The 17604-nt window shown below is 38.0% G+C and overlaps 1 protein-coding gene across 4 annotated transcripts in view; it reads right to left on the bottom strand.

Moving 5' to 3' along the window:
• Positions 1–393: 393 nt before the first annotated feature.
• LOC150076724 (splicing factor U2AF 50 kDa subunit-like) overlaps positions 394–17604 on the bottom strand; it is a 221650-nt gene continuing 204439 nt past the window's right edge. For all 4 annotated transcript variants that reach the window (XM_090385651.1, XM_090385648.1, XM_090385649.1 and 1 more), the window contains 2 exons: positions 7239–7342; positions 394–949 (listed from right to left, as the gene is read on the bottom strand). In XM_090385651.1, coding sequence (XP_090241777.1) covers positions 818–949; positions 7239–7342 — 236 coding nt within the window. In that variant the 3' untranslated portion in view covers positions 394–817. The remainder of the gene's footprint in view (positions 950–7238; positions 7343–17604) is intronic.

Below are 17604 nucleotides of genomic sequence, written 5' to 3'. Positions count from 1 at the left end.
AAGACTGATGAAATCACATTACTGTTTACTTGCTCCTGCACTAATTCATCCCTTTCTTCATTGTAAACCAATACATTTCATGCACTTGTGAAAATAATTCATATTTTTGTTAGAGTTATTTAGCTCAAATGAGATAATGTACTAATAATAGGGGAAGCCATTTTTTTTTTTTTTTTTTTTTTCCCCTTTTAACTTGGATGTACAGTACAGTAAAATCCCATTTTTGTAATGGGATTTTACTGTAGTGCCTTTTTCAGTTTGAATTTATATGAACCCAGACTGAATATTAACACTTACTCTTCCTATTTTTTTTTTTGCTTTCAATAACTTTTTTTTTTTTTTTTTTTCTCCTCCATTTTTGAAACAATTTGATGATTCAAACATAAGCATGCAAAATGATAAGAACAATTTTTATTGGTGATATTACAAATATTTTTGATATACATGTTGCGTAAAATTTCCGTAATTGTATTTAGTGACATCAGCTATACACATACATTCAGACAACTCAAAAGACCTAGAATGATGAGTAAATGTTTCACAGAATTAACATACAAAATATGCTTGACACTCTTTACAGTCAAATGTGTCACTGTTTAATATGTGATTTATTTTAACAGATAGGGTGGAGCCAACTTATGTCATTTCAAATGATTTTCTGAGCTGTACTTTATTCTTACATTTATGCAAGAATCATTCTCCTCTGATATATATATATACATACACACATACATACATATATATAACAGTCTCCGAGAACCTACAAGTGCAAAACAGATTTTGATGCAAATCCTATTAACAACACCGCAGTTAAAAACTAAAATTCTCTACGATGATATTTATCAGGATCGAAGTATGACGTAACAACTATGCGATGGGCAAATTTGCGTCCTGTCAGGTTCTGCTGAGCTTTCTGACAATCAAGAACAGAATTGAATTCCACAAAAACCTATTAAGAAAAAAGAAAATAATTACATAATAGCATTAGGAATGAGGAGGATATTCAAAATTATAAAAATTTGCTGTCTCACCAACATAAAAACAAAAATTAAAGCACATTTGTACATAAGTTAAAACTCTGGTTTATGAAATTATTTAACTTTCACAAAACTAAATAAAATTTATTCGATGTGACAGAAAACTACAAGGCAATTAATTGGTGACAATTTAGTCTGTATACAATCAGTCAGAAGCTTGTACAATAAATAAAAATACAAAAATTGTGTTAACATCAGGTTTGTAAAAACCTGATGGTTCCATGAGCAAAACCATCAGGTTTTTAACAGAGGTGGTAAAGTACAGATGGGCAAAAGTTGCAGCTAATGGCTTTTGAAAGATACCAGAATGCTCAATTACTATTTGGAAAAGAAGCAAGTTTTTACTCTTAGCCTGTTCAAAATCTAGTTTGAACTGATTAATAACTGCTTTACAATTGTTGCAAGCTTTGGTTAGGCAGAAAATGAACCTGGAGATTTGAATGCTAGCCAATTGAGATATACAACATTGTTATCTTGAACAGCCTTAGCACATTCATTGGAAAACTAAGGTTTAGATAAAGGCCATTGGAAAACTAAGGTTTAGATAAAGGCCAAGATTTTCAGATGCAGTGTGGAATAAAGGATTTCATCCCAACAAGAATAATTTCACCGACACATGAGCACATACTGATTTCAAAAGATTTAAAACAGTAATCCAACCAAAGAAAAGAAATTGTGTAGATCATCCCATTTTGCATTTTTGATCCCAAACAACACAATGCTGAGAATGGCCACAACAGAAAGGTTCCACTGGAGAAGAAATCAAAAACAACCTCTGAGGCACCTCAGATCACAAATCTGAGGCGCCTCAGAGGTTGTTTGTGAGAAAAAGGACGAGTGTTGGCTGAGTGGTTAGGACTGTCTGGTATGATGACAGGTAAATGAAATCTTTGTGAGGTTATTAGTAACTGCATAACTTCAGCATCTTAGCCAGCTGGAGTTCAGAAGAATAAAATCACCAAGGAAAATTACATCACTGTTAGGAAAGCTGGATTGGAGAACGTCAAGTTTCAAAAAGAGGAAGTCAAAGAGCTCCAAATAATTAATAGTGGGGAAAATGACAGAAGAAACTGATGAATTTAACAAAATGAGTAGAGGGATTTTAAGCTGAAGAAAATCGAAAGGCTCTCTTCAGTCACTTATCGAGCAGAGTAGAGGCAGCGAGATTATACACTAGCTGATTAAGAAGCTTCCTAGAGAGTTATGAAAAGGTTCAGTCTGGTGAACTATCCTGCAATTGGCATGCAAACACTGTCTTAGAGCTGTACCCTCAAAATGTAAGGAAGATGGGATCTCACCCTGATCCCATCATAACCATAAAGGTATCACTCATACTGCATGATAAAAGAGATGGGGGTTGCCAGAGCCTTGCTCTGCAGACTAAACATGAAGAAAAGTGGTGGTATTGCACTGGTTGATGAGAATCATTTATCACCTAGTATGCCTGGTAACAAAGAGGGGCAGCATTCCCCATGTGGTATGGGTGCCACGTAGAGGAATGCCACCCCTGCTTACACTGGTTTGTACCTGAGTGGCTGTCTCCAGTATGCTAGGTACTGTATTTCAGGCCTTGCACATTGGGGTTACTAACAGTCCCACCATTGTGAAGGTGCAAGCTGAGGATTTGGTTGTTGCAGAATGACTGGACTTCACTTGACTCAAGTGTTGTTGGTATTGGGTTGACTCAAGTGTCACCTGAATATTAGTTCACTTAGCGTTTTAGACTCTCGGCTAGCAAAGCAAGCCTTGCTTGTCATGCCTGAGAGAATGTCTGTGACAGCCTCAAGAACCTCATTAGTATATTTAAGAGGGGGGAAAAAGTGGGAGAATGAAGGACACACACACACACACACACCAAAACATTATGAACACCTGTCAATGTTTTTGCTCTCAAGTGGACATATCCCAGAACTGGTGCAGCATATAGTGACAGTCACTACTGCCTGTCAGCTTGTTGATACAAAGCCTGTGCAATGGGAAAAGGGAAGGATGACCTGACACAGTTTGAATGGGGGATGATTTGTGGTACCAGGAATGTGGGGCCAGCATCTCAACAACTGCATGAATTGACTGTTTGAGGGCCACCACAGTGAACGGCAGACTGCAGCCAGAGTGCACAAAAAACATTTCCGAGCGCGCACACACCATCCAGCAAACATGCTTGCAGATAGGAGTAGGATAGGCCTATGGAGTAAGTGACCTGTTCATGTGCCCACATTGACCAACTGTCATTGATACCTCCTGCAATGGAAATAGTAGCACTGTTCCCTGACACTGGACAACCGGAAAATATTTGACTAGTCGGATGAATTAAGATTTCAGCTCTACCATGCTGATGGAGCTGAAACCCTACATATTTGATAGCAAAGCAGGCAAAAACTGCAACTAGACTGCAGCTGGCTGAAAACAGGTCACCAGTAGTAGTAGTACCATGATTTGGGGCAGTGGTGCACAAATTGGGGGGCACGACCCCCAGAGGGGTTGTGGGGTAAATTAAAGGGGTCGCAGAAATTTTAAAAGAAATTTATTTTTTGTGTACATAAAAGCCAAAAACCTGCGCTCAAGTGGACATATCCCAGAATCACTTTTTCAATACCTAAGGTATTAAAAAAGTGATTTTAACAACAGGCAGATTAAGTCTGAGATATGAATGAACCCTACTGCCCACTGCGTCGGGAATATGCCTTAATTAGCTCACTGGCTATGGACACACAAAAAGCAGCTGACTAGTGAGACTTCTCAATATGTATTAATATGTACTTCTCAGTACTAATCAAATGCCGAGTAGTACTGAGAAGTACTACTCGATTAATCCCTTCAGCTTTTAATTCGTGCTTCCTACAGTTCAAATTCTCAAATTTCCTGTACTTTATTGCCTAAAGGCCAGAGGCGCAAATGTGCGGTAGCAGTAAATATACACAGGAAGTGTGTTGCACACAGGTGTGCCGCTAGGGTGCCCCTAGGCAGAAATGTATTTGGCACCCTTGAGATACTTTTATTAAATATTATTACAATAAAAATTTTGAATTTTGGTGCCCCCAGACGTTGGCATCCCTATGCCATGCTTACCATGTTCCACCGGCTCTGGTTGCACACAAGCTTTATTCTGCTTCGTAATTTGGTGTATTCTCCTTGTTGCAATAAAAATTCTCAATTATGCATGGAGAACAAATACAGCAATGATTTAAAAACCATTCCTCTGTCCAGAGACACACAGTTTCGAAGCATATTATACTTATCGAACAACATAAAATTCAATTTATTAAATCGGTTGAGAGAAAGTCCAATTTTTGCAATTCAGTTAGATGAATCCACAGATATTTCAAACCTTGCTCAACTTATTGTATATGTTGGATACTGCTACGAGGGGGATATTTTGGAGGATTTTCTATTTTGCAAAGCGTTGGAAGGAAGAACGACGGGCCAGATGGTTTTTGATGTTATAAATATTTTCTTTCAAACAAATAATCTACCGTGGAACAGCTGTGTTGCGATTTGTACTGATGGCTACATTAACAGGAAAAAATAAAGGTTTAAAAGGCAAAGTAAAGGAAATTGCTCCAAATATAGTTTTTAATCACTGCATTATACATAGGGAAGTATTATTAGTGAAAGAAATGCAAACTGATTTGCATGTAGTTTTGAAAGATGAAGTAAGTATGATCAACTTTTCTGAAAGTAGAAGCTTAAATAGCAGATTTCTCACTACACTTTGTAATGAAATGGGATGAAACACTTCTTTTATATAAGAAAGTGAGGTGGGTGTCCAGTGGTAAAGTGTTGGGATGTCTTTTTGTCCTCAAACCTGAAGGTTTATTGTTTTTATCAGATACAGATCAGAACCTTCCTCAATTGTTTACAATTAAAAAATGGCTTGGAAAACTTAGCTACCTTTCGATATATTTGAAAAACTTAATGATTTAAATTTAAGTCTTCAAGGACAGGGAACAAGGACTTCAAGGACTCAGAAGCTTTCAAAAATAAACTTAACCTTAGGAAAACTGAATTTGAGCGTAATAACACTGAAATGTTCCCATTTTTCTGATTTTGTTAAAAGCAATAATATTGACATTTTACAATTTAGGGATGTCACTGCCACACACCTAACAATGCTAATTAAGAATTTTTCCAAATGATTATGTATCTTCAGAAAAAAAAAAAAAAAAAAAAAAAAAAAATGTATTGGATTTGTGATCCCTTTTGCTTTTGAAATTTCTTCATGTCCCGAAATTACCATTGAGCAAAAGGAAGGTCTTATCGTCTGATAAAGCATTATAACGTGCTCATTTCAAGACTACTCATGAAAAAATTTTGGCTTTCTCTTCGAGATCAGTAGCCAGAATTATCGAAAATAGTGATACAAAAAGAGCTACCTTTCAGGTCTACATATTTATGTGAGGTTTGTTTCTCAAAATTAACAGCTATGAAAAAAACAAACTTTCCACACTTGATCCGGAAGATGACATGAGATTAGCAATTTCAAGTATTGCATCCAAATATTATCGGTTATCCAGGCTCATCCTTCTCATTAATTGTTTTGCTTTGTTCAAAAATTTGTTCATTGTTCAAATTTTTCAAAAAATTTGTTCATTTTTTATTGTTTTTGCTGTATTCAATAAAAATATTAAACAATTATTTTAATATGTAAATTAAAAAGGAAATAATTTTTTCTTTCTTTCTCAGTACTCAAATAAAATTTTGTACATGATTTATAAAATGTAATTTTTCTTCTCTAAAAATCTTGCCATCCTCCCTCGGGGTTTACACTGAGGGGTCGCATCAATTTTATATTTAATAAAGGGGACCACGAGCAGAATTAGTTTGCGCACCACTGGTTTGGGGGATGTTTCCATGGGCATCAACTAGGCACCTCATCTCCATTCAACACACACCCTCATCACCAGATATGACCTTGGCATCCTACCTGTTTTGGAATAAGTTTAGTCCCACAACAAGATAATGTCCTTTGTCAACAAGGTCTGCACTATGCAGAAATGGTTCGAGGATCATGCCCAAGCATTTCATGTGCTCCCCTGGCTGCCAAATGTACCCAACATCAAACCCACTGAACATTTGTGGGATATGGTGGAGTGCAGCATTTACTCATCCACACCATTACCTTGCTACATTGCCAAACTGGTGCATCCTTCTGTCCAGCTGGTCCAGGATACTTCAGGACACATTGCGCAGTCTCATGGAGTCAATGCCATGCTGGGTACATGCAGTTCCCACAGCAATAGACAGCCTAACATACAATACAATTGATATGCAAATTAAGTGTTCATATAGAAGTTGACAGCTTAAATAAATTCAAGGCAGAACTAGACAAACACGTGGGGCAAATTGATGGTGAAATGGGTTTTTTTTTGCTATTGATAGTGTATAAGCTTGCTTTCTTGCATCATATGCCTCTACTAATGCTAATGCTAATACATAACTCCAAGAACTCATCATTTCTGATGTTCTGGCACAAACTCTTCTTCAAAAAGTACACTACTTCATTACCACCAAGGGTACACTGGTTCCACAATAGACTAGGCAAATGTATCATGTTCCATTAATTTCCACCCATTCACACTCCTTCAAAATTATGGTTTAGTGCCTCAGTCCATGCAGTCCATTCTTTATTCATGAATACTTTATAGGGTTTTTAAATTGAGATGTTTAGTAGTTGTAGTTGGCTAAGGGTTGTTGAAATTATAGCTACTGTGATTAATTCAGTATCTGTCCTTTTTGTTGTTACTGTTATACATGATATGATATGGACACACAAAAACATGGCTAGCTTTTCAAAGCACTACTCGACCACTGATCACTTTCATTAGGCATGACTATAGATAAAAATAAGTGTCCCTAATATATGTTCAGACCATAAGATGCAGGGAAATTTAGGCAACATTTTCCATGAAAAAATGTGCCTTGTGTTCCAGGATATATTCTGCCTGTAATAAATGAATAAGAACTGCCTAAAACAAATGAATAGATTGTACAAGGTTATTAGCAATAACAAAATCGTTTCCACTAGCTGGTATTGAGAATATTAAAATCGCCAAGGAAAAGATAATTCCCTATTAGAAAAGTTAGGTTGGAGAATTTTACTTTCCTAACCTTAAAATTATTATAATAGTTCCTTCCTTACAATATCAACTGAAAGGAAGGCTGTGATAAAAATACAAATTTCAGAGGTATAAAACTACTTACCTTTCCACAACCTGGAACATCAATTCCTTCAATAGGCCGAGGTATTTCTAAACTTTTAACAACTCCATACTTGTTGCATTCTTCACGAATATCATCTAAAATATCTGAGTAGGGAAAAAAATCAAATGAACTTTGTTTATTTTTTTAAATAATTGAAATCACAAGTAGAAATATAGCTACTAGATTAAACTATAAATTAATAACAGTTAATTTATAAGAATCATTTATAAATGTTATTTATGCTTTATTACTACTTTTTTTAACTACAGATTAGTTTTTGACGCTAAGGCAGGAAAAAACATTCACCTTTGATATGGGTGGTCACCAAGGACCTTAGCAGCATCCAGTATTCAGAGTAGTTTACAAAACTGAATGATGGATATTAAAATTAGTTTGCACAAGTACAGTGAAACCCCCTTTAATGAATACCCCCTTGTTGCGGGCACTCCAGCTTTGGTCCTAGCCAGAAGTATTAGAAATTACACATTAGATGACCTCTTCAAAAAGGATACTCTCTAATATAGGCACTTTAATCTGAGTGCTTTTGGCATTTTCTGCTTCCTCAGAGAGGCTGAAAAGGGCATTATCATCCTCCCCTCCCGAGAGAGGGAGGATGAAAATGCCTTTCAAGGGTAATTGATAAACGTGCATATTTTTATTTGGACTAAGTTTACAGGCATTTTCAATGAGGGTCAAGGTCATTACTGTATGCTAGTTAGAGTTGTGATGGCCACTCACAGCAGATGGCACAATATGTTGTCAATATGCTCACCACAGCTGTTTAAGGAATATTTACAAGCATATTTTGCTCTCCTGATGCAGTTCAACTGTTGCACAATCACTTAGCTAGGCGATAAAATTGCTAAACTAACACATTTCCAGAATTTAAACAAAAAAAAAAAAAAAAAAAAGTATTGTAGCAAGTCTGTATACAGGATGTACATACAAAAAATAAAAACGCTCTAACATCAGACTGCATAGATAATTTTGACCTGCAGTCCATAAGAAGTTTCTGCATCCAAAAAAAACAGGATATCTACAAGCCTCCTTTATGAAACTAAAACATTGTGTTAATAGGGTATATGAGACAAATCTGAAACCACTTCCAGATGATATCTTCAAGTTTTTATTCACCAACTGGAAACGCTTGCTCTGCAGTAGATGGCTTGCTTGTTTGTTTGTTTGTTATTTGGTTTTTAGGAGCATTAGCAACTAAGGCCATATTGCTCCGGGATATGCGGTGGTCATTCCGACCTTTCCGAATCCTCCGTATTTGGTGGTGATGGGCTTGAACCCTGGTCTAATCAAGAAGCATGTGATACGCACTGCTGCTCCTTCCCACCTGGCTACGGAGGTGCCTGCAGTAGATGGCAGCATAATAGCAAAATTGTAATCATGGTGGAATTTATCAAATCTGAAAAGGTGCACTATTATGTGTTCTACAATGGTACAGAAAAATTCATAAACTGTTTGATCACACTGGCAGAGGTAGTGGCTCTTAATGTATGCTCTATTCACCAAAACTGTTGTGTGTTGTTTTTGGTTTTTAGGAGCATCAGCAACTAAGGCCATATTGCTCCGGGATATACGGTGGTCATTCCCTGACCTTTCCGCATCCTCCATATTTGGTGGTGACGGGCTCGAACCCCGGTCTAATCAAGAAGCGTGTGCTATGCACTGCTGCTCCTTCCCACCTGGCTACGGAGTCGCCGTTCACCAAAACATGTTGTGGTGAACAGAGTGTACCTGAAGTGTTACATCGCCATCTGAGAATGAAATCATACAGTTCAGTTCATATAGAAGCAGTTCATATAGAAGCAGTTAATTGACAACAGAACCAAGAGGATAAAATTTTGTTGGTAAATTTCTCCTGATTATAGCTTAATGATTATGTTGCCACCTCCTGCAGCATGCACATTTCTTGACCGGTAAATATAAACAAGATTATATAATGTGTGACTATTAAATAACGATACTGTCGCAATAAAAAAAAAATAAATACAGTGAAGCCTCTATAAGTGACCACCTTCTCAATGAGACACCTTTATAAAAGAACAACCCCCAAGGCAGAATGTGCTGGTCCCGAAGGAACTAGTAGTTGTTGGTGACTCTATTGTCAGGGAAACGGGGAACATGCTTTGTAAAAAAGATAGGTGGAACAGGACCAGGGTATGTCTGCCAGGGGCAAAGGTTGATGACGTTGTAGAGCGAATATCATCTTTTAAGGGCACAAAAGGTGATATAGTTATACACGTTGGCACTAATAATATTAAGAGTAGGAGACCGGCAGAATTACTTAACAAGTACAGGTCACTGTTGAACAAAAGCCGAGAATTAGGGTTGAATTTGAAAGTGTCTGCAATTCTGCCCAGACACGATAGGAGGGAGTATATGATGAGAGCCTTGTCGATCAATTTGGCCCTGGAAAGATTGTGCAAGGCTCAAGGGGTAGAATTTTTTTCAGCCTGGACTGTACTTGTTAACAAGAGAGATTGCTTCTACAGGGATGGGATACACTTAAATAGAAAGGGTGCAAGAATATTTGCTGATGCTATCGAGGCAGTGTTAGGTGGGTCGGAAAACTGCTAGCTTGGGGGGAGACAAAGACCAATAGATTGACAGTAGCCACTGGCAGAGGTGAAAGAGATTCTTGCACTGCTTCTATTAGAATGAGCAGAAGCCTAAAAAACAAGATGCATGGTATTTCAGAGACTGCTGGGAGCCATTGCAGTACAAGTAAACACATGGGTTGTGTTAGGGTAGCTAAGAATAGAAACAGGTGCAGGTATACTTGCGTGTACACCAATGCTAGGAGTTTAGTAAATAAATTTGATGAATTTGAGGTATTGCTCAAAACATCAAAGGCAGATATTGTTGGGATATCAGAGACGTGGTGTCACACAGACATAAGGGATGCAGAACTGCAATTTGGGGAGTATGACGTCTACAGAAAGGATAGACAGGATAGGAAGGGGGGAGGGGTTATGCTATTAGTTAAGGAACACAAAAACCAAGGAAGTGAAGCCAGACGACATCGCTGGACAGTGCAGTGTTGAGTCAGTTTGGTGTGACATAAGCATTGGGAGATCAAAATTGAGAGTAGGAGTGTGCTATAGGCCTAATGACTCTGATGAGTATAATAAGGAACTGTACAGGGAAATAGAGTGGGCCAGTAAATCAGAGAGTCTTATAATGGGAGATTTTAATTTCCCAGATATTGACTGAAATTTGGGGGCTGGTTACTCACACACTAGCAGGGCTTTTGTGGATTTATTGGATGATTGTTTTCTACATCAGCATGTTCGGGAGGCAACTAGAGGGAGCAATACTCTTGATTTGATTATCAGCAGTGATTCTTCATGCATTAAGAATCTGCAGATAAATGAACCACTAGGTGGCAGTGATCACAGTGTGCTGAAGTGGGATTTACTCAAAGAGGTAACTACCATTAGGGGTAAAGGGAAGGGTTATTGCTTCCGTAAAGGCGACTACGATGGACTGAGACAGTATTTAAATTCTATACAGTGGGACCAACTGATGATGTTACCAACAGCAAATTCAAAATGGGAAGCATTCAAAGAACTTATCTTGGAAGCTACTAGGCTTTACATACCAACTAAGGAATATTGTTCAAGATTTAGGCCAAAATGGATGTCAGATGAACTAATGAGGCATATGGCAGAGAAGAAAAATGCATGGGATACTTACAAATTAACACATGACACAGAAGCCTATGATAGATACAAGTTGATACGCAACCAAGTTACAAAGGAGGTTAGGCAGGCGAAGGCAGATTACGAGAAATCTTTGGCAAGGGATGCAAAGAAAAACAGCAAAGAGTTCTTTACTTATGTAAACTCTAGAAGGACGGGGATGAATCAGATTGGTCCACTTGATATTGATGGGTCAACTGTTGATGATCCTGCTCAGGTAGCTAACAAACTAAATGAATATTTTGCATCGACATTCACACATGAGGAGTTATTCAGCAAGGGGAATGCCAGAGGTGTATTCAACTCTAGCAGTAAGCTACAGAATCTTGAAATAACTGGGAATAAAGTGGAGGAGAAACTGTTGAAGATAAACACAAGAAAGGCACCCGGGGTGGATGGGATCTATCCAGTTATATTAAAGGAGGCAGCAAAGGAAGTAAGCAAACCCTTAGCCATAATTATGAGAGCTTCCTTGGACTCAGGGGAGGTACCCATAGACTGGAAATGTGCAAATGTGACCCCAATTCACAAACGAGGATCAAAGGCTGACACAAGTAATTATAGACCTGTGAGCTTAACTTCTGTTCCAGGAAAATTAATGGAGGCACTGGTTAAAGAAGCACTGCAGGATCATTTAGACAAGACTTCAGTTATAGCTCAGACACAGCATGGTTTTGTTAAGGGGAAGTCTTGCCTGACCAACTTGATTGGATACTATGATGCAGTCACAAAAGAACTGGATGCAGGGAATAACTTTGATATTATATACTTGGATCTTAGAAAGGCTTTTGATACTGTTGCACATGGAAGACTGCTACACAAATTGGAGCAGTGTGACACTGGAGGCAAATTGCTGCTATGGATAAAGGGGTGGTTGAGGGGGAGAAGACAGAGAGTGGTAATCAATGGACACTGCTCATCGTGGACTAATGTTATTAGTGGAGTACCTCAGGGCTCAGCGTTGGGTCCATTATTGTTTTCTGTATTTATAAATGATATTGATGATGGTATATCAAGCTTAATGTCCAAGTTTGCAGATGATACAAAGGTTGGCAGGGTTGTCAAGGACACTACTGACACTATGCTGCTGCAAAAGGATCTGGAAAGGTTGAGCAGATGGGCTGAGAGGTGGCAAATGAAGTTTAACATTGACAAATGTAAAGTACTACACATGGGAAACAGCAACCCCAGAGCAACGTATCAACTCTGTGGTACTACACTGACAGTGGTAGAGAATGAAAGGGACTTGGGGGTGGTTGTGCAGGCAGATATGAAGTTCTCTGAGCAGTGCAGACGGGCTGCAAGAGTAGCTCATGGAGTATTGTCAATGATATACAGGAATTTTTCCAGCAGGGATAAGGAGGTGATTATTCCATTGTATAAGGCTATGGTCAGGCCACACCTAGAGTACTGTATACAGGTCTGGAGGCCTCATTTCAAGAAGGATGTAGAGCTGCTGGAACGAGTACAGAGAAGGGCAACAAGATTAGTGAATGGAACAAAGGGGTGCTCTTACGAAGAAAGGCTTAAGTTTTGCAAATTACAGTGTCTGGAGACTAGGCACCAGCGAGGTGATCTGATAGAGGTGTATAAGGCTTTGAATGGTTTAAGCATGCTCAATGCTGATGGGATTCTTCCTCTAGCTCAGAAAAATCACCTAAGAGGGCATAAATTCAAATTGAGGAAAGACAGATGTAGGATTGACGTGCGAAAATTTGCCTTTAGCCAGCGGGTGGTTGGTTGGTGGAACAGACTCCAATCCCTTGTGGTGGAGGTTGATAGCCTAAATAAGTTTAAGGCTCAGCTGGACAGGTATTTTGAACGAACAGAGGGGTGAAGTGGAAGTGGGGTTTTTTTTTTTTTTTTTTTTTGGCTGATGCTGCATAAGCTTGCTTTCTTGCATCAAATGCCTCTACTAATGCTAATGCTAACAAGTGTGCTGTTCTATATTCTCTACAGTGGCCACTCTCTGACCAAACTTCAACTGTAATCCTTTAATATGACCTTCTTTCAATTAACTTGCCAAAAGTTGGTATACCAATCTAGTTACACATTTAACAAAATAGAGCTAATGTGTTCAAGATGTGACACAAAATTCCCGAATTGGTGCTATTACAGTCATGTTCAAAGAGTTTGAAAATAAAATAAACAGAAGTGGTATTTTGTAGTTCAAACTTCCTTCAACAGATGGTGGTAGAGAGACTGTCCACTAGGCTGACAGGTTGCAAATAACAACCAGTTTCTTTAGTAGTGTTAATGTTCTGTGTCACGATTGTGCCAATGGATGAATATCAAATTTTGCTTTAAACTAGGAAACTCTGCAACAGAAACATATAAAACATTAAATACTGTTTATGGTCAAGTCATTCCAGTGTATGAATGGGATAGGTGGTTAAAAGCCAGACATGAGAATGTTTGCAATGAACACCCTCATGTCCACCTTTGTTTGATCCTCAGAATGATGGCTGAGGAGTTGGATATGAATAAAGAGATGACTTGTCAAAAAAGAAGATGCATAATGATGTAGGGAAAAGGAAGATCTGTGCAACCATAATGTGTCAACCTCAAAGATCAGCAGAAGCAATGAAGAGTGTCATCATCTGAACACTTAATCCAGACTTGTGAAGACAATCCAATTTTCTGTATTGTCACTGGAGATAAGTGTTGGGTGTGTCTTCAGAATTAGCAAGGGCACATGATTCAAGAAAGCAAGCTTATATAGCATCAGCAAAAAAAAAAAAAAAATTGCTCCCGTCTCATTTCACCCATCCACTCGCTCCATATGTTTGCCTACAATCTGTTTAAGCTATCAATTTCTACGACAGATGGAAGTTTGTTCTGGCAATCAACTACCCGCTGGCTAAAGGCAAACTTCCGCACATCTATCCTACAACTGTCTTCCCTCAATTTGAATTTATGTCCCCTCAGGTGATTATTCTGAGCAAGAGGAAGAATCCCATCAGCATTGAGCATGCTCAAACCATTCAAGGCTTTATTATTATTATTATTATTATTATTTTTTTTTATGAAAACCCCAAAACACGAAAGGTATCAACGCCTATAGTACTTAGTACCGTGCATGGGTTGAAAGAAAAGTATGGGGGGGGGGGGTTCCGGAAACTTTGCTCTAGAGACTAAACATGAGTTTCACCACTCATGTTCTAATCTTGTTACTCAGAGACGAAGCATCAGAGCATGCAGTGAACTTCAAAATCATCAAGTGATGATTTTGAAGTTCACTGCATCAAATGTGTGGAAAAAGCTAGAATCAAGACAATACTGATCACATTTTTTTGACACGCATGTGTGCTCAAGGTGTGATTCACAAAGAATTTTTACCTGAAGGAGAGAGTCAATGCTGCATTCTACACACAGGTGTTGCAAAGACTATTGAAGTGCATTTCCAAGGTGAGGTTTCAATTTTGAGAGAAAAGTAGTTGGTTCTTGATGCACAACAATGTTGTCAACAACAAGAACATCGTGAAAGATATTTTTGATGAAACATGGCATTGTACAGATCAATCATCAACCCTACGGATAATTCTGGACCAGCAGAAATTTTCCTTAGTATGAAAAACTCCCTATCCCCCTCTCTTGCTCTCATACATAGCCGCCCTCGGGTTTATTCACATCGCAATGTAAAAGAAATTCACTGTGCAAATAAATGGCACTTCCCTTTGAAGGAGTATATTACTTCCCTAACTATATTAGTATATTACTGTTTATTCCTAATGTGGTGCTCAGTGATTCCTGAGTCGTTCCGAAGGCTTTAAGTCTCTTCAGATTACAGTATAATAGAACAAAATAAAAGAATTATTCTATATAATTTGATAATTAAGCAACTATGAAATAGGAAGACCTATTGTTTTGCTCGATATGCTTTACCTCACTCATCTTATGATTGTAATAGAGGGTGATGAAGTGCTACAGCGATGGATTGCCTACCTCAGAAATTTGAAATAGCAAAATCAAAATAACCTAATCAAAATGATTTTCTCAAAAGCACCATGTTATAACAGGAGATCTCCTGACCAAGGGTCAGACATTCAACTTGTTATAAATTAGCATTTTTAATCAACTATTAATTATAATAAAGCATGTGATAGTGCACATTATAATTGTTATAATTATAAAGAAGAAATTAATGAATTATTAATAAAAGGCAAAACAATTCTGAGCAAACAGCACCGCAATTGAGAGATTTCAGAAAACCTTTATCTTAGCGAGAGCTTTGTCTTTTTCCTAGGCAAATTAAAATGCCTTAAAATGTTATTTTAAGTGACTGCAAACTCTACAAATTAACTTCAGCAGTGAACTCAGATCTTTGTAAAGTAGTGTTTAGCAATGCAGACTGGTGCAAGGTTTTATTTACTGCACAAATTTTCCATAATTGCCACAAGAGGCACTCTCCCCGATCGTTACTGAGCAGCAGACTGTGTGCACATATCAGTACTTGTCAAGCTAGTGTTGTAGAGTTTATTTTAGTTGTGAATCACTGACAATCGTTTTGAAGAAAGTATCATGTCGGACATAAAGATTGAACTGTGATATGTTATTGTGTCAGACGGAGCCTAAATGCCCCAAAACATTTAAAGAGATGAATGAAGTGTATGGTATTGAGTGTCTTGGTAGGATGGCCATATTTATATGGCACAAGCAATTCAGTGAAGGCCTTTGAGTCTGTTGCAGATGACCATGGTCAGCCTTCCTCCTCAACAACTCCTGAGCAAATCGCTAAACCCAGGAAATCTTGTATGAAGACAGGCAAATTACACTTCGTGAATTTTCTGTTAGAATGTCCATTTCGTATGGGAAAGATCAGTTGAAAATGTTGCAAATCTGTGCCCACTGGATTTCCACACAGTTTGACTTCAGAAAGAAAACAAAAAAGAGCAGACTTGTGCAAAGAAATGCTTGATTGTTTTGAAAAAACACAAGGCCAAAACTTCTTAAATCGAATAGTTATGCAACCTGGATTTTTCAATATGATCCAGAGACAAAACAACAGTCGAGTGAGTGGAAGCATTCCGATTCACCAAGACCTAAGAAATTTCGAGCCTTCTCATTCGGCTGACAAACAAATGGTTTTTGTGTTTTTTGACATAAAAGGCATTCTTGTTACATATTTTTTGCCTCGTGGAACTATAAATAAGGAAGCATATTCTGAGGTTCTCAGAGTCAAACGTTGCCATGCTATTCGTGAGAAATGTCAAGAATTTTCTGGTGTGAAGTGGTTTCTCCATCAAGACAATGCTAGGCCCCATATGGCTAATATTGTGCAGCCAGGGATCACTGCTATAGGTGCAGAGGTTCTGCTACATCCCCCTTATTCACCGGGCTCAGTCCCGTATGATTTCTTTCTGTTTCCACACCTGAAAAAAAGCTCTGAAACGCAAGTGTTTCGCATCCAACAATGCCCGCAGAGCCACAACGGAAGCACTTCACAGCTATTTAGAAAAATGGCTTGTAAAAAGTGGAAACGCAAGTTCCACTTTTTACAAGATAGTAAAAGTGCAGTCATACAAGTGTCTTTGACAAGCCAAGAGAAGGAAGGCCATCAACATCCACAGACAGTGAGATGGTTGCAAAGGTTGAGCAGATGGTGCTGAGTGACAGATGTGTGACAATTCATTTCTTTGCAAATGCACTGGGAATTAGTTATGGGTCTGCACACAGCATTTTGCATGACCATCTGCACATGTCTAAGGTCTCCACATGATGGGTTGCAAGATTGCTGATGCCTTTGTAGAAGCAATTTTCTCACCAACTGTTGGATATGTGTAATGCGGATGTTGACAACTTTTTTTATTGGTTGGTGAGGAATGACAAATGCTGGGCATACCAGTATGATTGGGAGACTAAAGATGCCACTTTGATTCATCTCAGGAAGCCATCAATGAAGTGGGATTGTGGTTTCAGGTAAAAAGTGCAGTTCTATGATCAGGGCATTAAATAACTGATCCATAGATGGGAGAAATGTGTTACTATACACGGAGAGTACACAGAAGAGGATTAAAGTTCCTGTGAAGTTTCACCTTTCTAGCACTATTATTTCTAGGTAAGGGACGAACTTTTTGATACCTTGATACCTTTTTAGGCCTTGATATATATATATATATATATACACACACACACACACACATATATATACTACCATTAAATATTGACAAAAGTTACATTATAATAAAATAAATAATTGAGCATTCATTAGAGGCAGCGCAGCGACTTGCAATTCCTCCATATGAAGCCGAAATATATTTTAAATTAAATAAAATAAAACATAAGCCAGTAGTATGGCAAAAGCTGTAGAGCGAAAATTAACATAAAAATAACCAAATAAACAAACGAACGAAAAAGAAGATTAAGGTTAGACTTAAATAATAGCCCAGAAACCCCTATATAATTTCGAACTTTATATCCAATTAACATGACGTATATAAAATTTAGCATAATGCCAATTACATGTTAATTTAGCGGTACCCCCCCCCCCGAGAGGTAGCAGTTCCAAAAGACGTGAAATATCACCAAAAAAAGGGGGTTAAAGGAACTATTGAAAGATAACAAAATCAGAATAAATTAAAATAAAATAGACTGACCATTATGCCTCATATCGATAGACGACCACGAGGCCAATAATGGTCATGGAATTGCTG

Source organism: Mastigoproctus giganteus, chromosome 12 (assembly GCF_048544385.1).
Source record: "Mastigoproctus giganteus isolate SK-2022 chromosome 12, ASM4854438v1, whole genome shotgun sequence".
NCBI lineage: Eukaryota > Metazoa > Arthropoda > Arachnida > Uropygi > Thelyphonidae > Mastigoproctus > Mastigoproctus giganteus.
This window is presented reverse-complemented; position numbering and strand designations above follow the sequence as displayed.